The 18,359-nt window shown below is 54.3% G+C and overlaps 2 protein-coding genes across 3 annotated transcripts; both read left to right on the forward strand.

Moving 5' to 3' along the window:
* Nucleotides 1–1,120: 1,120 nt before the first annotated feature.
* Nucleotides 1,121–6,446, forward strand: CADM4 (cell adhesion molecule 4). The gene is made up of 9 exons (XM_032388962.1): nt 1,121–1,201; nt 1,473–1,719; nt 2,045–2,197; nt 2,393–2,527; nt 2,904–3,068; nt 3,197–3,287; nt 3,703–3,875; nt 4,715–4,843; nt 5,389–6,446. Exons 1-9 carry the CDS (start codon nt 1,121–1,123, stop codon nt 5,496–5,498), a joined length of 1,284 nt encoding a protein of 427 aa, XP_032244853.1. The 3' UTR covers nt 5,499–6,446.
* A 2,063-nt stretch (nt 6,447–8,509) lies between these two features.
* On the forward strand, nt 8,510–18,298 carry ZNF428 (zinc finger protein 428). 2 transcript variants are annotated; one of them, XM_032388226.1, is made up of 3 exons: nt 8,510–8,799; nt 11,266–11,470; nt 16,480–18,298. In XM_032388226.1, the coding sequence occupies exons 2-3, from the start codon at nt 11,395–11,397 to the stop codon at nt 16,980–16,982; spliced, it is 579 nt and encodes a 192-aa protein (XP_032244117.1). In that variant the 5' UTR covers nt 8,510–8,799; nt 11,266–11,394; the 3' UTR covers nt 16,983–18,298. The 2 variants fall into 2 exon arrangements, with proteins under 2 accessions (XP_032244117.1, XP_032244118.1); XM_032388227.1 differs by lacking the exon at nt 8,510–8,799 and adding an exon at nt 8,888–9,168.
* The last annotated feature ends 61 nt before the right edge of the window (nt 18,299–18,359 follow it).

The following is an 18,359-nucleotide window of genomic DNA, read 5'->3' on the forward strand; positions in this document are numbered from 1 at the left end:
CATGTTCTCTCTCTGGACCAATTGTCTCATCTCTAAAATGGGAATTAAAAAAACCTGGGGATTGATAATAGTGCCTACCTTATCCGGGTATTGTGATGATGAGGTGGAAATTGTATAGCTGATACCCTTAGCACAGAGCCTGGCACTGCAAGTGCCTAATAAACACCAGCTACCACTCTGTGGTTATTTTATTTTGAAGATGACCGTGACGATGATGATGGTGATGCTGATGCTGATTAATCCCAGCTCTGAGCTTTACTCTAGGCTACTGCCTCTGCTGAAAATACCCCCTTACTAATCCCCTACCTTGCTCCTCTGATGGATTAATCAGGTTAGGTTGACTGCAATAACATGAGCCCTGAAATCTCAACGGCTTAACAAAAAAGTGAATTTCTCATTCGTGTCACAGTCCTGTGCATGCAGGTTGCAGGGGACAGTCAGTCAGGGCCCCGGGCTCCTTCCAGCTTGTGATCCTGTCCTCCTAAGGCTCCTCGGGGTCCTCTCCATTCAGGCAGCAAGAAGGATTTTGAGTGACAGGAGCCAGGCTGGAAGGGGTGTCTCTCTGTTCCACCTACATCCCATTGGCCAGAAATCGGTCACATGGCCCCAACTAAGTATAAGAGATCCTAGGAAATGTAGCCCAATCGTGTGTTGTACCAGTTAACTTTAGCGGTGTAACAGACCCTCCAAAACGTGGTAGCTCGGAACAACAGTCGCGTTATTTGCTTATGACTCTGGGAGTCAGTGATTCGGACTGAATTGGCTGGGCAGTTCTTCTCTTGGTCTCAGCTGGAGTCACTCATGTGCCTGCAGTCACCTGGGGCTGGAGGGCCCAGGATGGCCCCACTCACATGACTGGCAGTTGGTGCTGACTCCTGGCTGGGCTTCTCTCTCCATGTGGTCCCTTGCCCTCAAGGAAGCTAGGAGGGATATCTTCACCCGATGGTCTCAGGACAGCAAGAGGGCACAAATGGAAACTGCAAGGCCTGGGCTCCAGAACTCAGACAATATCACTTTTAGGAAATTCTGTTGGCCAAAGCAAGTCACAGGGCCCGCCCAGATTCACAGGGTCGGAGTGCCTCCTTAATGAGAGGAGGAGAGAAGTCAACTTACAAAGGACATGCACAAGGATGGGAAGAATATTGTGGCCATCTTTGCAGGCAAACTACAATGTGTGCCCAGGTGTGAAAGACAGGATTTGGTGAGCACATAGCAGCTTCCCACACCTGGTGATTCCTGCTCACTGTAAGATGTGGATCCAATGGAGCTTCCTTCCAGAACCTTCTCTAATCACCCATCTCCCTAGGTGGCCTTAGTCTCTCCCCTTCCTCTGGGCTCCCAGTGTGCTCTATGCTGCCCCCATTAGAGCACATACCACTGGATCTTGACTGGCAGCCCCTCTCGAGCAGGTTTTCTCCATCTCCCAAAGTCCAGCCCTCAGGAAATGTTGGGTGCAATGAACTGAATGAGAGGGAAAAGAAAGAGATTGGAGGTTTGGGTGGGAGAGGAACAGAGGGAGAGAGAAAAGATGGAATTGCAGCCCTCAACGAGTTTCTCTGTCTACTGGCCCAGGGGCTGGACAGGAAGTACAGACAGAGAATGTGACCGTGGCTGAGGGAGGGGTGGCCGAGATAACCTGCCATCTGCACCAGTATGATGGGTCCATAGTTGTCATTCAGAACCCAGCGAGGCAGACCCTCTTCTTCAACGGCACCCGCGGTGAGTGCTGGGGTAGGGAATGCTGTCTTGAAAGAGGAGGGCTGGGACCTGACCCCTGTGTCCTGAAAGAGGACAGAGCGGAGAGTGTGGACTCTTGGGTCCTGACAGAGCATGGAGCTAGGGGTCTGGACTCCTGGTCCTGTGGGCAGGAGGGCCTGAATCGTTCTGGGTCCCCAAGGGAGTAACTAGGTGGGCCCCTTAGAGGCACAGGTATGGCTGGCTGGAGAGAGGACGCCGAGAGCAGGTCTCTAAGCTCCTGGCGGAAGGGCGGGACCCCTGAGGCCAGGACTCCCCAGTTTCATCCCTTCCTGTTCATTCTGTCTAGCCCTGAAGGACGAGCGTTTCCAGCTTGAGGAGTTCTCCCCCCGCCGCGTGCGGATCCGGCTCTCAGATGCCCGCCTGGAGGACGAGGGGGGCTACTTCTGCCAGCTCTACACGGAGGATACCCACCACCAGATTGCCACGCTCACTGTATTGGGTAACGCCACCCCCCTCCTCAGACTCATCCCCTCCTCCTTTCTCCTCTGCTTCTCTCTTATCCTGAAACCTGATTTTTTTTAACCTGGTTGTTTTTGACCTCTGCCACCCGGGATCCTTGTTCCACCTAGTTACTTTGAGTCTCCCTCGGTGTCTCCGCTGACCGCCTCCCCTTACCCCTTCCTCCCTACGGCAGTGGCCCCAGAGAATCCCGTGGTGGAGGTTCGGGAGCAGGCGGTGGAGGGAGGCGAGGTGGAGCTCAGTTGCCTAGTTCCGCGGTCCCGCCCTGCCGCGGTTCTGCGCTGGTACCGCGACCGCAAGGAGCTGAAAGGTACTACCTGGGGTGGGGGGCGGGACGGGGCGGGGTGGGAGGGGAGGTGCCGGCGGGAGGTGGGACTGAGAGGAGGCGGGGCTTGGAGAAGAGCGCACAGGCGGACACTGGCCACTCAATACGCCTCTACGGAATAAATTGATAGAGGAGAGGGCGTGGGAGCGAGAGAGGGAGGAGCTTTGGGACGAGGCACCTGGGGCGGTGGGCTTGGTTCGGGGAGGGGCGTGGCTTGGAGGACTCATAGCGAGGCCTGCGGATAAGGGGCGGAGCTTGGCAAATGACATGCTTTGGTTTGGGCGGGGGGGGCGGGGTGGGTACACCCTCGGTGGGCGGAGCCGGAACCCTGGCCTGACAGCTTCCCCGCCCCGTCTGGCAGGAGTGAGCAGCGGCCAGGAAAATGGCAAGGTCTGGAGCGTGGCGAGCACAGTGCGGTTTCGGGTGGACCGCAAGGACGACGGCGGTATCGTCATCTGCGAGGCGCAGAACCAGGCGCTGCCCTCCGGACACAGCAAGCAGACGCAGTACGTGCTGGACGTGCAGTGTAAGTGCCCGGCGGGTCGGGACCCGGGGGGCCGGAGGGTCCCAACGCCAGCCGCTTGCCCCCGGGAGGGTTTCCAGCCCCGCGTGATGACCCGGACCACCTCTCTCCCATCTCATTTCCGCCCACAGACTCTCCCACGGCCCGGATCCATGCCTCCCAAGCTGTGGTGAGGGAGGGAGACACGCTGGTGCTAACGTGTGCTGTAACAGGGAACCCCAGGTGAGCTGCTGGACCCGAGACTCCTGGGTCCTGACAAGAAGAAGACCGGGGACCTGGACACCTGTGTCTCGGGAAAGAGAGGACTGGACGAACAGAGGGGCCTGGGGCCCGGACTTCTGCGCCCTGAGGGAGGAGGAGTCTGGGCGTTTGGGCTTGTGGATCTTGAGGAAGGAAGCTGTGGGGCCCTGGACTCCTGGATTCTGACGGTGGAATGGGCGGGGGGCGGGAGGCTAGGATTCTTGAGACTGGTGTCGGGTGGAAGCTGGGTCCGGGACTGCAAGTTATATTGGAAGGATAGGGCTGGCTAGTAAGGACCCTCTTATTTGGAGATGCTACATATCTAGATTACTGAGAACTCAGAATTGGATGTTGGCACCTGTGTCCCTAACTCTCACTATATTTTACTCATGCCCAGACCAAACCAGATCCGCTGGAACCGCGGGAATGAATCTTTGCCAGAGCGGGCCGAGGCGGTCGGGGAGACGCTTACTCTGCCAGGCTTGGTATCAGCCGATAATGGCACCTACACTTGCGAGGCGTCGAACAAGCACGGCCACGCGAGGGCGCTCTATGTACTCGTGGTCTACGGTGAGGGCAGGCAGCGGCCGGCCTGGGGGCGGGGCTCAAGGCAGGGGCGGGGCCTCGGAGGAGGTCTCCGGGTGTCCTGGGTGGGGCGGGGCCTTGGGAATGGGCGAGCTGGATTGGATGGTTCAAGACCTGCCAAGGGTGTTTGAGGGGCCTGTGCAAAGGGTGATTCCTTGGGGTCAACAGCCAACAGAATTCCTGGAGTTCTGCGGCCAGATTGACCGTCTGGGTTCACACACTGGGCTCTGCAGCATCCTATTGCGGGTAACTTTGCGCCTTAGTTTCCTCATCGGTTAAGTGGAAATAAACAATAGCACCTACCTCATAGGGTTGTGAAGATTATATGAGCTAAATATATAAAGGGGTTGAAATGGCCCCTAGCACAAAATAAGTGTTATGTGGTTAGCCCTTATAACGGTGGGGCAGGAATTTTGGAAGTTGTTGGGCCCTATAGCTCAGCATTTTAAATACCTGGAGCGTTTTAGACAAGGGGGGAAGGGACTTGGACCTGAGGTTCTGTGGGTCAAGGAGTCCAAAGAAAAGGGATGTGCTGTTTCTGTTCTGTGGGGAATGGGGTGGGGGAAGGAAGTGGGATAGTACTGGCAAAAGGACTCAGGGGCTGGGTCGGGCAGTGTGCAAACCAACACGCGCGCATTCTTTGTGGAAGTGGAGCATCAGGAAAGAGTGGAGCCAGGACAAGGGGCCAGGAGCGGCAATAATTTGAGGGGCGTGACACGTAAAAGCGCGGTTAGTGTGTGGACTGGTTTAAGCGATCCACAGCGATGGGGCCAGGCTGGGGTCGTCCTCCGATGACCTGGTCCTGCGCCCTGTCTCTCTGGCAGACCCGGGTGCGGTGGTAGAGGCTCAGACGTCGGTGCCCTACGCCATTGTGGGCGGCATCCTGGCGCTACTGGTGTTTCTGATCATATGTGTGCTGGTGGGCATGGTCTGGTGCTCAGTACGGCAGAAGGGTGAGTGGGGGCGGGGTCTGAATTCAGCGAGAGGTGTGGCTGGTTGTGGGATCCGGAAGGGGGCGGGGCCTAGAGTCCGGGTTGGAAAGAGGGCGGGCATACAGCCGAGGTGATAAGGGGGCGGAGCCTAGATCCGGGATTCGAAATCTGGCGGGACCTGAGGCCAAGATTCCAAAAGGGCGGACTTTTCCGCCACGACTCTAAAAGGGGTGAAACGTTGAAGGCCAATTAAGGCCGTGGGTTTGAATAAAACATTTATCTTCCTAATTGTTGGATTCGTTGGGAGAAGAGCAAGGGGACACCGCCAAGAGAACGGATAAGGGTGGTCTTTCTGTGAACTTTTGGAGTCTTCCTAATTCTGCTTTTACCTCTTTTCTGCCCCTGTTTTGCTATCCCCTGGACTTGATGACCTCTCCCTGTATGTTCCCTTTCTCCCTCTTTCTTCGCCTGGTATGTCTTGTCTGTCTCCGTCTTCCCGTATATTTCTGCCCAACTCCTGGGTCCACATATGTGTCGCCTGTGCCTGGGGGTCTGCCACCCCTCAGGCTCCTATCTGACCCATGAGGCCAGTGGCCTGGATGAGCAGGGAGAAGCAAGAGAAGCCTTTCTCAATGGCAGCGACGGACACAAGAGGAAAGAAGAATTCTTCATCTGACCCCACCTCTACCCAGGCCTGGGCCTGGTCCTGGGCTGGGGTCCACCCCACTGCCAGCTGCAAAGACATTTACCAGAGTCTGGGATGGTGGGCCTCTCCCCCCACCACTAACACCTCAGACGCTTGGGCAGGGATGGGGGTGTCGGATCCTGGGTCTCTGCAAAGGCCAGAAGCAAGGGCCCAGAGGTCTGGGCCCCCCAGGGGGCAGGGGCCAAAGGTCCAGACCCCCCAAGTCCAGGGAGGGCGGTAGGGATTGGGTTGGGGGAAGATAACTGGGGGAAGGCCAGGGCCCCTAGGCTGCAGAACCAGGTCTTGTGGGGAAGGGGTCAGATTCTGGGAAGGGTGGGGTGGGCAGGGAAGGGGAACACAGATTTCTTTGGGGGTCCCAGACCCCATGCCAGCCATTGTAGGAGTTCCACAGAGCTCTGGGCACCTCTTTGCAAAGCCATGTTTGCACGGTGGGGGTAAGGGTGGGGGGAGGGCATGGAAACAGGGATTCTGTGTCTTTGTGTCATAACTTCGATGGGGGCGGTGAGGGAGACAGCCCCAACCCTTTTCTCCAATCCCCAGGTTCCTGGGCTCCCCTTCCCTCCACCTCCTCCCCCCATATCTGTCCTATCCATATTTGTCTCTCTTTCCACCCACTCCTGGGGGGGCCTTCCCCATCTCTCCTCCAGGCCCTCCAGGGAGAGGGAAAGGAGTTTGGGGGGTGCGTTGCTCTCTATGGTTTTATATATAATATATTAAAAAAAAAATTAAAAATCTGTATGAAAATATCAGATTGCACCCCCCTCCCCTCATTCCTGGCTTTTGCCCCCTTTTTCTTGTAAAAAAAAAAAACAAACAAACACATTTTGTATGGGGAGGGGACGGGGAGGGGGTTTGGCAATCCCACTAACCACCATTAAACTGAGGAGAGAACAAGTGTCTGGGGTGGCTGTGTGTCTGTCCCTCTGCCCAGAGCTGCACTATGTTGTGAGGGGAACTGAACTAAGGGAGGGAGGAGGGAGAGGAGTAAGATGGTTGCTGGTGGACAGTACAAGCCAGGAGAGGGTCCTTACCTCTTCAAGGGCACCTCCCCTCTTCCAAGAAATTTGTTTTTTTTTTCCTGGCCATTCCACAAGCCAAAAGTCACTGAGTCTTGTCTCTTCAGTAGCCACTGAGCTACCCCATCCCCAGCCAACGGCCTGGATCCTTCCCCTGACTTACTCCTACCCCTGACATCGATCTCCAAAGGACCTTTCAATGACTCACATCTCTCCCTGGCAACACCTGTCCCTGCTCTGCTCAAAACCTTTCCCTAGCTCCCCATCACCTCTAGGTCAAGGCAAACCCCCTTAGCCTGGCATTCCTGACTCCTCCCTCCTCCTCACGCCACTAAATTTTGGATGAGTGATTCTAATTTTAGACTAAAAAATATATTGACCTCTTACTTTGTGCCAGGTGCTACTCAAAAGATGTGCAGATGCCATAGTGAATAAAAAAGGCAAATGTTAGATGTTCTAGACACCTTAGTACTAATCTGAAACTTGATCCTAGTCTAGGCACTGAGGACCCAAAGAAAAAGGGTGACTCCATTCTTACACTCACAAAGCTTCTATGAAGAGAACAGACTGCAGCAAGGAAGCAAAAAAACTTAAATTTCAGATTGCCATAAGTACCCTTAAGATAAAATGCAGAGTAAGGCGATGTGGGGTATTATTAACTTATTATGGAAAACTTCAAACACAGAAGTAGACAACAGGACAATGAAGTCCCATGCACCCTTCACCCCAGCTTCCACAACCATGGACTCATGGCCAAACCTGCTTTCTCCATAACACCACTCACTTCTCTAAAGCAAATCTGGAGGTGCCATCTTTGAAAGATCAAGGAGAGCCTGCCTGATTGACACCTGTGCCAAGGAATGAATGATGAGCATAAGATCAGCTATTCAAAGATCAGAGGGAAAAGCATTTTCAGGCAAAGGGAATAGCAAGGGCAAAGGCCTGAGGTGGTAAAGAGATTGCAGTGTTTGAGGGGTAGTGGAGCTAGACGGTGGAGTGGATAAAGAGAAGTGAGTGAAGTCAGAGACAAGGAGGGGCAGACTATGTGTATAGCCCCTGGGCCATGACAGAGTTTGGATTTTTTTTCTAAGTGTAATGGGAGCTCATTGGAGAGTTCTGAGCGGGAATTTGAGTCAATTCCAGGAAGCCTGGAATGCTGCAATAGCTTCCTATACAGCGTAGTCTGAGGTCTTAACTTCACCTGTAGGTGCCATTCCCCTCTCTTAATTCTGTGTTTCAGGGATACTTAGCTGCTATCATTTTCTCAATCAAACCATGACTACTTTTTGCCTATAGGCTTCTACCCTTGCTGTTCCCTCTGCCAGAAAAACTCATATTTCAGTTGGCTTCTATTCATCCTTGGCTTAAAGATCACCACCTCTTGGAAGCCTTTCCGGGCTAGGGCAGGCACCTCCTCTGGCTCCCACAGTTTCCTATACTCCACTCATCCCAAGTCTGACCACTCTGGGTTGTGGTTCTGACTTCTGTGGCTCTCCTTCCTTTGATTGGGGTGCCACGAGGATAGGAGCCAGGTGTGTCTTGTCTACTGCGGAAACCACAGTGCCCACCAGCACAGGCCTTGGCACAGAAGAGAGCAGTAAATATTTATGCTGTGGGGGGGAGGGCTTGTGGGGTTGGTAAGTGTCTTGGCCCTCGTGCCCCCTCTCCGGATGCAAACTGATGCCAACTAAAACAAGGCCACCCGCTCCGCGCTAGTCCGCAATCCGTCAGCGCATGCGCTTTGTTCAGGAGCGCCCCCAGCCGCCGCCCCCCCATATGCTAATCACGGCGTTCTGGAGTACTGCCTCTCCGGGGAATATGCAAATCACCCCTTCAGCGCCGTAGGGCTCCTATTGTCCCTCACTGAGATTATGCAAATAAGAAAGCCTCAGGCCCAGGATCCAGGTTTAGCTGACGCTCCCACCCCTAGCTCATCCCATTTTCTATAAGGCGCGTTCCTGCTCGCTCACGCACGCGCAAGCCTTGCAGTTTCTTGTTCCGTTTAGCTGCGGACTGTACCAAGTAAACCCGGACAGCGAGGGGCAAAGCCCGGAACCCCCTGCGCGGGCCTCGTCGATGGCCCAAGTCGGAGAGCCCCTCTTCCCACAGTGCGACGGGAATGGTCCATCTCGCCGCGCAAGCGCCCTAGGCTCTTCACGCCGCTTTGCACTCCCTCCTACCCGACTTGCAGCGCAGGCGCAGAGCCGAGGCGTGCAGCCGCCGCCGCCGAGCCAGAGCGGGGGCAGCTAGCGCCGGTGAGTGTCCGGGATGGGGGTGCGCGGGGCATGCTGGGAAGCGGGCGCTACGGCACCGCTGCATGATGGGAGTGACGGCTCCCGTCACCGGGGCGAGCAGGCAGCCGTCTTGGCCCGTGATGGCCGGAGGGCGAGACCCAGGCTCCCTTTTCTCCCCCAGCGCGGCTCCGTGCCGCCCTGGGGCATCCTGGGGAAACGGGACGCTCGGCCCTGAGGCATTGTGGGAGTCGGTCCGCTAGTCGTTATGGGCCTAGTGCATTATGGGAAGCATTATCCTAGCTCCTTGTGGGGAAGCAGTCCCTTTTGTCACACACCTTCCGCCAAGCATCCTGGAAGCTCGGAGTGCTTCGACGCAGAACACCTTGGAAGGTGGTCATTATAGGCCCGAGGCATCCTGGGAAGGATTGTCGCAGGGCATTGTGGGGACTGGTCCTTATTGTCCGGTGTAAGGTTTTGCTCTGGCCTCCTTGCCCTAGCATTGTGGGAACGGGTGCCTATTATGTTCGCGCAGGGCATCCTGGGAATTTGTTGCTGTAGGTTATTTGGTGGGGCCTAGGCACAGTGTTTTCCTTGTGGTAGTGAGGGAGCCTCATTTGTGTCCCTTTAAAATTGTGGAAGCCAGTATGGCCACCGTAGTCGTTGTAGGAATGGGACTTGTGCACCAAAGAATGTCTCCACTTGACATCTGGAATACTCTGGAAGGTCCTTGTGTGATGTGGGTTTGGGGGAAGGTAGGCTAGCCTGGTGAGCAATGTCTCCTGGTAATCTCATGGGAAGTCCTGATGGTCTCTAGTGTGTGCTTGCCAGGTAACAGATAGACGTCCAGTTAAATTTGAGTTTCAGGTGAATAACCTTTTAGAAATGTTTATCCCAAATATTGCATGGAACCTATGTATATTAAATAATTTTCTGTTTATCTGAAATTAAAATTTAACCAGGCATGGTCTGTTTTTATTTACTAAATCTGGCAAACTTATCCTGGCATGAAGTAGAAATCCCAAATTAAATGGGACCCTACAAGCATAGGGTATTAGTACAATTCTCCTCTGCCAATTATGAATCTCCTGTCCTTAAAGCCCAGATCCAGGTGTCTTTAGAAAGCTTCCCTGCCATTGCTACCAGGCCCCCCACCCCCATGCCATGCACCAGCCTCCTCCAGGCTTCGCTTTTTTTTTTTTTTTCTTTAGTCCCCAGCATTAAACTTGACTTCTAGGCTTTGAAGGGATTGTGTATTTTCCACCATTGTATCCCCAGTACCCAGCACAAGTCTTGGCATAAAGAGGTGTAGCTGAGGCTGCCAACCCTTTCACTAGCTTGCTCTTCTTGGCTCTTTACTGCCAGGGAGTGCAATGGGAAACAAAAGAATTGCCGTGTGTTTGTGTGTGTGTGTGTGAAGGGAGGTATTGGTGAAGAGGGATAGGAAGGAAAGGAGTCAGAGAAGGCTTCTTGGCAGAGGTAGAGATGGTATTTGGGCTCGAAGAAGTACAGAGGTTTTTGTGTTTGAGATGGGTTTTGGAGAGCGAGTAGGAGTTCTCCAGGCAGACAAGGACATTCTAGACAGCAATAGTAGGATTTGCTAAGACCCACAGATGTGAAAAGTCCTGGTGTGCACGGGGAGAGGTGAGAAGTCTGGAGTGGCTGGGGTTTATAGAAAGGGTTGTGGGTGGGTGTATTAACAGCCACTGTTAATGGGAGTACCTGCCACATACCGGCAGTTTATATTGAATCAGCCCACTGAATCTTCAAAAAGTTTTTTCAGCCGAGGGATCATTTTATGAGAGATAGGGTAACATCAAATCCTAGTTCACCCACCAACTAGTTGGTGTGACCTTGAACTACTTGTTAATCCTCTCTGTGCCTCAGTTTCCTCGTGTACAAAGGAGGTGATAATCTCTCAACATAGTTACAAGGACTACATGGGTTAAGCCCTGGGAATCCTTTGGTACTGAGGAGGAAACAGGATAGAGAAGTTAAGTCCTTTGCTTGAAGCTACACAGCTAGAATATGGCAGATTTAGGGTTCAGACCGAGACACCACTTTGCCAAGGTATAGAACTAGGGCTGACACAAACTAGTGCTGTCATACCACTCGTTTATATACCGAAGTCCTTCTAGACTGATCACCACTACATCAAGGAATTCCCTACCCTCAGCTGCCACTTTGGACCCTCCCCCAGCCCCGGACTTCCTCACAAACCAGCAACTAAAGGGTTAATTCCTGGCATAGGACCATGTTCCCTTCAATTCTGATTGGTGCTCCTGCTGATACCTGCTGCTAAATATTTGGGATGCTTCCCCACACCACTGACAGCTTTGTTGCCCAGATGGGGAAATTAAGATCTATAGAACAGCTGGGGCTATCTTTCTTTTCCTTTCCCCCAGCACTGAGCACAGAGCTGGGCCTGGGGAGGCAGATGCTGTGTAAAAATTTATTGAGTCACCACAGGCCTTTCCTTCCCCTGCGCAGCATCCCGCTCTACCTGCCGACATCCTGCATTGGAGAACTTGTGACCCAGGTGTGGCTGTGAAGAGCTGGCCGGGGAGGGACGCTGCCCAGCTGCTGCTCTTCTCCTGTCTCCTGTCCCCTCCCCTGGCCATGACAGAGACCCGTGAGCCAGCTGAGACTGGGGGCTATGCCAGCTTGGAAGAAGACGATGAGGACCTCTCTCCAGGTGAGGCAGCCTTAGAGATGGTGGCATTGCCTTGAATATCATCCTGGCTTGGAATTGGGGCTCTACTGAGAAATCTAGAGGGGGAGTGGCCCCTTGTCTCACTGGGTGTTCCATTCTGACTGGGACTGTGTGCCCTGCTGGTGGAATCCTTCCGGCTGAGACTTCTGGGGGTTGTAGATTGGCTAGGATTGCTCTCCTTAATAGGGGTTGTTCTAGATCGGTTTTGGTTTCTCTCCTCACTGGGGGTTCGAAATCGGCTGTGCTCTCTCTCCTCACTGGGGGTTCGAGATCGGCTGTGCTCTCTCTCCTCACTGGGGGTTCGAGATTGGCTGTGACCTCTCTTGCTGAAGGTGCTAGATAGGTTGCGATCTCTCTCCTCTTGGGGGGTTCTGGATAGGCTGTGATTTCTTTCTTTTCTGAAGGTTCTGGATTGGTTGTGATCTCTCTCTTTTCTGAAGGTTCTGCATTGACTATGACCTCTCTCTTTTCTAGGGGTTCTGGATCGGCTGCGATTTCTCTCTTTTCTGGGGGTTCTGGTTTGGCTGTGATCTCTTTCCTTGCTGGAGGTTCTAGATTGGCTGTGATCTCTTTCTTTGCTGGAGGTTCCAGATCGGCTGCCACCTCTCTCCTTGCTGGGGCTTCTAGATTGTCTATGATCTCTCTCCTTGCTGGGTGTTCTAGATCGTCTGTGATCTCTCTCCGTGCTGGGTGTTCTAGATCGTCTGTGATCTCTCTCCGTGCTGGGGCTTCTGGATTGTCTATGACCTCTCTCCTTGCTGGGTGTTCTAGATCGTCGGTGATCTCTCTCCTTGCTGGGGCTTCTAGACTGGCTGTGACTTTTTTCCCTTCTGGGGGTTCTAGATTGGTTATAATTTTTTCCCTTGCTGTGGGTTCTGGATTGGCTATGTCTTCTCATCTGACTGGGAGTTCCTTTCCGGGTACGACTTCTTGCCCTACTGTGATTTCTCTTCGAACTGTGACTTCTCATCCTACTGTGGGCTCTCTTCTGACTGCGACTTCTTGCTCTTCTAGACCAGCTGTGACTTTGGGTCCTGCTGGGGGTGCTAGACCAGCTGTGACTTTGGGCCCCGCAAGGGGTGCTAGACCGGCTATGACTCCGGGTCCTGCTGGGTGCACTATCCTGGTTGTAACTCTTGCCCCTGCTAGATACTTCAGTTGGGCTGTAACTCCATTCCCTGCTAGGGGTGATCATCTGACTATAACTCCTCACCCTCCTCGATGATGATGAAGACTGGCTGTAACCTTTCTTCTTGAAGGGAGTCCTAGTGGGGCTGTAACTCTTGGCCCTACTTGGGGTTATAGCCAGCTCGGAACTCTTCCCCATGCCTGAGGCTCCTGGTGGGCTGTAACTCTTCTCTCTGCTCACATTTCTAGGCTGGCTCTTACTTCTTTCCCGGGTGTTGTTTCTAGGCCGGCTGGAACTCTTGCCCCCACTCTGTTTTTTCTGGGAAGTAGGAGTTCTTGCCCTGTTGGGCACACCTGGTGTGGCACCGTGAGTTTTCATCCTGGTCATGGTGCTGACCCTGCTGGGTGACCTCTTGGAGCTGCGGCTTCCCCTTCTGCCAGGAGTTCGGCCCCGGCTGTGTGTGCCCCTCCGCTGGTGGCGTCTTACCCCACTGGCCTTGCTGACTTTGCTGGCCCTGGTGTCAGTGCTGGCCTTGCTGGGCGTCCTTGCCCTGCTGTGGACTCGGGACTTGCTGCTGGGCTGTTTAGAAGGGGTTGTCTTTGTACTGGCCCACTTGGTAGACTTGGAACTGCTTGGGCTTGTGGCCGAGTTGGGGGCCGTTGATGGCTTGGTGGGCACCGAGGAGCTGTTGGGCATTGCCGATTTGGTGGGCTTCAAGGAGGCGGGAGGCTTGGGGGGCACTGTGGACATCGAGGGTTCAGTGGATGCTGGAGACATGCCAGGCTTTGAGGATCTTGTAGGTGGAGAAGGCATGGTAGGTGCAAAAGGGCTTGTGGTCCTTAAAATCACAGTGGACATGAAAGACCTGGTTGCCGTGGACGACGACCTGATTGCCTTTCCCAAGCCAACCGCATGAAGTCATAGTGGGCCTTGAAGGCCCTGTAGGGTAGGTGGTGTGAAGTCAGGTGGGAGGAGAAAGAGGGAAGGGGTCCCGGCCCAAGGCCAGAGGGCTTTCCTCTGTGTTTTGCAGCCATTCAGCAAATGTCTGCTGAGGCTGACAGGGGTCTCAGCATTGCTGGGGATATGGAGATGGGTCAGACCCAGGTGCTGTCTTCCAGGAGTCCCCCATCTCCAGGTCACTACCCAGGTAGTCAGGATGTGTTCGAGTTTGGGGGCGGGGGGACAGGGGCAGAGGGTTCCCAGACGAGAGAGAGACACTAACCACCTGAGGAGTCAGGTAGGACTTCACAGAGGAGGTGATGTGTAAGCTGGGACCTTAAAGAGGAGCAGGAGTTTGCTAGGGGAGAAGAACTGGTGGCCGGGGGCAGGGGTGGGGTGGGGGAGAAGAGCAGAGGCAAAGGCCTGGAGGGAGGAGGGAGATCAGAGCCTCAGGGCACCCTTGTGCACTCAATCCACAGGTCTTGGGCTGGGCAATGTTGGGGACCCCAAGATGAGCCAGACCTGCCCTCAAGGAGTCCTAGTCTGACGGGGAAGACATACTGGGGCCCAGATGGCTGCAGCCAGGGGAGAGGGCCGGGCCAGTGGGAGCCGGGGTGGAGGGAGCTGCCGTCATAGAGGACAGAGCCTGTGCTGGGGCCTGAAGGATGAGTAGGAGGTCGCCAGGCAGATAGAGTGGGGGACAACCTCCAGGCGGAGGGAGCGGCCCACACCAGGGCCTCAGGAAACATGTTAAATGGCAGAGAGACGGCAAGACCGAGGCAGGAACGAGTAGAGAGAGAGCTGCAGGGAGGGACAATCAGCCAACATTTAGCACCTACTCTCCTGACCTGAGGGATGCCAGGGAGCCAGCAGTGAGTCAGAGCAGGCCTGCCCCCTGGTCTGGTGGGAAAGGGCTTTGTACAGGCACAGCCCTCAGGGCTCAGGGTGAGGACAACCAGAGGACAGTGAGTGGCTGCCTAGGATGAGGAGATCTGGGACAGCCTCACCAAGGAGGGAGGCTTCCTACTGTGTCCTAAAGAATGATGGGGAAAACCAAGGTGAGACTGTCCCAGCAGAGGGAACAGCATGTGTGAAAACCTCAGAAAAGGTTTGCTAAATTGAATGCCAGGCACAAAGAAGGCGTCCTAGATGCTAGAGATGCAGCAATGAACCAGACAAAGTCCCTGCTCTGGGGGACAGGCAGTAAACACACAGGTCAGTGTTGGATACGGGAAGTTGAGGAGAAAAAACAGAGCAGAATCAGGGGCATAGGGAGTGCTGGGGGAGGATTGCTGATCAGACGGAGTGGTGAGGGTGTCTCTGAGAAGGTGACCCTTGCGCAGAGACTTGGCGAGGGGAGGGAGCAAGCCTTAGTCCACCTGTAAAAAGGGGGTAGCAAACGTCCTGCGGCAGGTGCACGCCTGAGGGGTCGAGGAGCCATGAGGAGCCCAGTGTGGTTGGCTCAGTTGTCATAGAACCCTTCCAGGCTGCTGGAGGAAAATGAGGAAGAGGGGCCAGGATGGATGCAGGGCAAGGCTGTGGCAGTCCTAGGGGATGCTTTTGACAGGTGCCTGCAGTATTTCCCCCGCTGCTGCTGTAGGGGGGCCTCCTTCCCGCCCCCGACCAGTGCTCTGTGTGCACCCCCCGTAATGACTGCTGATGGCACCCTTTCCTGTCATCGACTGCAAATTGTTTTCCTTTTTTTAACCTACACTTGTCCTAGACATGTCCTGCATGCTCATGAAATCACAGTAATATATCTGTACTTACAAATATTTTAGCAGGGGAACCTGGGCAGCTCAGTCGGTTAAGGGTCTGCCTTCGGCTCAGGTCATGATCCTGGGGTCCTGGGATCGCGCCCCAGGATTACTGCTACTTTGTCCTTATTAAACCCCTAAGATGCAGGGAGTCTGCTTCTCCCTCTGCCCCTCCCCCCTGCACCTACACACACACACCCCCTCTCTCTTTCTGTTTCTCTCTCTCTCAAATAAATAAAATTAAATTAAAAAAATTTTAGGGGTGCCTGGGTGGTGCAGTCAGTTGAGCACCCAAGTCTTGGTTTCAGCTCAGGTTGTGATCTCAGGGTCATGAGATCGTGTGCTCTCTCTCTCTAAAAGAGAGAGTTAATTCACTTAACTGTATAGGTATATACACACCACATACATGTGTTTTAATTTGCTTGAAGACCTATTTGTCTCCCTGAAATGATCCAGTGTAGGTCATCACCCATATTTAGCTTTTCCTGTTAGAGCTGTGTGACTGGAGGTGAGTGAGTCACCTAACTGCTCTGTACCTCAGTTTCCCATTTGTCACTTAGGGTTAATAATAGTACTTGCCTCCAAAGGTTGTTATAAGCCTTAGGTAGGTTAATATATAAGAGCAGGGTTCTTCTTCTTTTTTTTTTTTAGATTTATTTATGTGAGAGAGAGCACACATGCACGCACGCTGGGGCGGGGGGGGGGGGGGGGGGGGCGGCCAGAAGAAGAAGGATAGAAAGAATCCCAAGCAGACTTCCCACTGAGTGCAGACTCCGGTGTGGGGCTCAATCCCATGACCCTGAGATCAAGACCTGAGCCAAGATCAAGAGCCGGACACTTAACCGACTGAGTCACCCAGGCGCCCCAAGAACAGGGTTCTTAAAATAGCAAGGAACACTGTTATTGTTACTGTTTTTATTACTGCTACTTTGTCCTTATTAAACCCCTAAGATGCAGTTCTTGCAAGACATCCATTTGCTTAGACACTGAGCACCTATTGCGTGCCAGGCCATGTTTGATGCGACTGGGATTCCTCTGTGGGGAAGAGCAGGGTTGTGTCCAGGCTGCCCCCTCCATGCTACGGCGAGAGTCTGAATGAGGCTCAGGGAGGGGGCAGAGCCCTCATCCTCAGATGCCTCTGTCTCTCCCCGTCCATCCCCCTACAGGCCCTGAGCATTCCTCTGACTCTGAATACACTCTCTCAGAGCCAGACTCCGAAGAGGAAGAAGATGAGGAGGAGGAGGAGGAGGAGGCCACTGATGATCCTGAATATGACCCTGGCTACAAGGTGAAGCAGCGCCTGGGGGGAGGCCGGGGGGGCCCATCCCGCCGGGCCCCCCGTGCAGCCCAGCCCCCAGGCCCCCCAGCCCAGCCCTGCCAGCTCTGTGGCCGCTCACCCCTTGGGGAGGCCCCACCAGGCACCCCGCCTTGCCGGCTCTGCTGTCCTGCTACAGCCCCCCAGGAAGCTCCAGCCCCTGAAGGCAGGGCCCTCGGGGAGGAAGAGGAGGAGCCACCTCGGGCTGGGGAGGGCCGACCAGCTGGGAGGGAGGAGGAAGAGGATGAGGAGGAGGAGGAGGGCACCTACCACTGTACAGAGTGTGAGGATTCCTTCGACAACCTCGGGGAGCTGCATGGGCACTTCATGCTGCATGCCCGGGGGGAGGTGTAGGTAGAAACCCCACCCAGGGAGCTTGGCCAAAGGGGTGGGGTGGGAGGAGGGGGCAGAGGAAACTGGGGGGGGGGTCATAATGGTCATGGGGGATGGGGGTAACGCCGATCTGTGTCGTCTTAGCAGTAGATGTGTGAAGGCCAGAATAAAAGCCAAATTCTGTGTGTGTCGGTCCAGCGTGTTTGGTGTGTGTGTGTGCGTGCGTGCATGTGTGTAGACTCTTGAGTGTGTGAGGCATGGGCCTGGGCGTTTATCCCCTCCCATCCCCTGGGGCTCCTCCCTGGGGGGACCCTTAACATCATCGTCATCAAGACTTTCAATATTTCCTGAGTGCTTCTGTTCAGTGTGGTTTCCTTATATTTACTCACAGACCCCATGATGTACAGGCTGGACTCAACACTACAGAGGTTTTGCGCTCACATCATAGTCCAGGGTGGGTGTTTCAGGTTGGGGGACAGCCTTTCTCCATGCAGTGATTCGAGGACCCAGGCCATCCCTTAGCCGACTGTCATCCACATGGTCATGGCCGAGTGGCCGTGGCCTGGGTCCTGCTGGTGGAAGAGGAAGGCCAGCCTGGCGAGGTACCTGTGATGTCTTACCAGCCCCAGCCCCAAGGGGGCACATACTGCTCCCATTGACATCCCTCTGCTGAGAAATGAGTCACATGGCCACAACTCCTTGCAGGGGAATCTGGGAGAGGCGGTCTAGCCAATGCCCGGGAAGCAGAGAACAGTTCGTGGAGGATGGTGGAGGACAACTAATGTTCTCTGCCCCTGCCTAAGAACCTTCACAAAGAGGACGTTAATTATAATCAGAGCTGTGCTTCCTGGGTGCCAAGTGCCGGTCCAGGAGCTTTACATATATTGACTCATAGAAGTTGTGTATCTAGGAACTTCCAAAAATAGAACCTTAATTATAATTACAGCTGCCATTTCCCCAGCGCTTACAGAGTGCTGCATTTTATTTGCATGAGATCATCAGGTCCTTAGAATAACTCTGTGAAGTAGGGACTGTGATCCATTAATTCATTTAGGTATTATCTTCCAAGTCCCTGCTGTATGCTGCGCATTGGGAATATACCAGTGAACAAAATAAAACCCTTGTCTTCATGGAGCTTGCAGGGGGGAGGGTACGACAGACAGTAAATAAGTAAGATGGAGCGAATGCTGGATGGGGGTAGATGCTGTGGAGAAGAACAAAGCAGAGGAGGGAGAACAGTGCTGGAAGGGGGCTGCCATTTTAAATGTAGCCCTCCCTGAGGAGGTGACAGAGACCTAAGCAGAGTCAGAGGGAGGGAGGGAGCTGGAGCTGCGTACTTCGGCGGAACGAGCGGTCCAGGCGGGAGGAGGCAGGAGCCTGCTGGGTGTCAGAGAGGGC

Source organism: Phoca vitulina, unplaced genomic scaffold (genome assembly GCF_004348235.1).
Source record: "Phoca vitulina isolate PV1807 unplaced genomic scaffold, GSC_HSeal_1.0 scaffold52, whole genome shotgun sequence".
Taxonomy (NCBI): Eukaryota; Metazoa; Chordata; class Mammalia; order Carnivora; family Phocidae; genus Phoca; species Phoca vitulina.

Bases quoted from the DNA above. Each gene is read 5' to 3' on its own strand.
- ZNF428 (XM_032388226.1), top strand. From the start codon at position 11,395: ATGACAGAGACCCGTGAGCCAGCTGAGACTGGGGGCTATGCCAGCTTG. The intron at 11,471-16,479 runs GTGAGGCAGCCT...ATCCCCCTACAG, and splicing joins CGATGAGGACCTCTCTCCAG to GCCCTGAGCATTCCTCTGAC.
- CADM4 (XM_032388962.1), top strand. From the start codon at position 1,121: ATGCACAAGGATGGGAAGAATATTGTGGCCATCTTTGCAGGCAAACTA. The intron at 2,198-2,392 runs GTAACGCCACCC...TCCCTACGGCAG, and splicing joins TGCCACGCTCACTGTATTGG to TGGCCCCAGAGAATCCCGTG. The intron at 3,288-3,702 runs GTGAGCTGCTGG...ACTCATGCCCAG, and splicing joins GCTGTAACAGGGAACCCCAG to ACCAAACCAGATCCGCTGGA.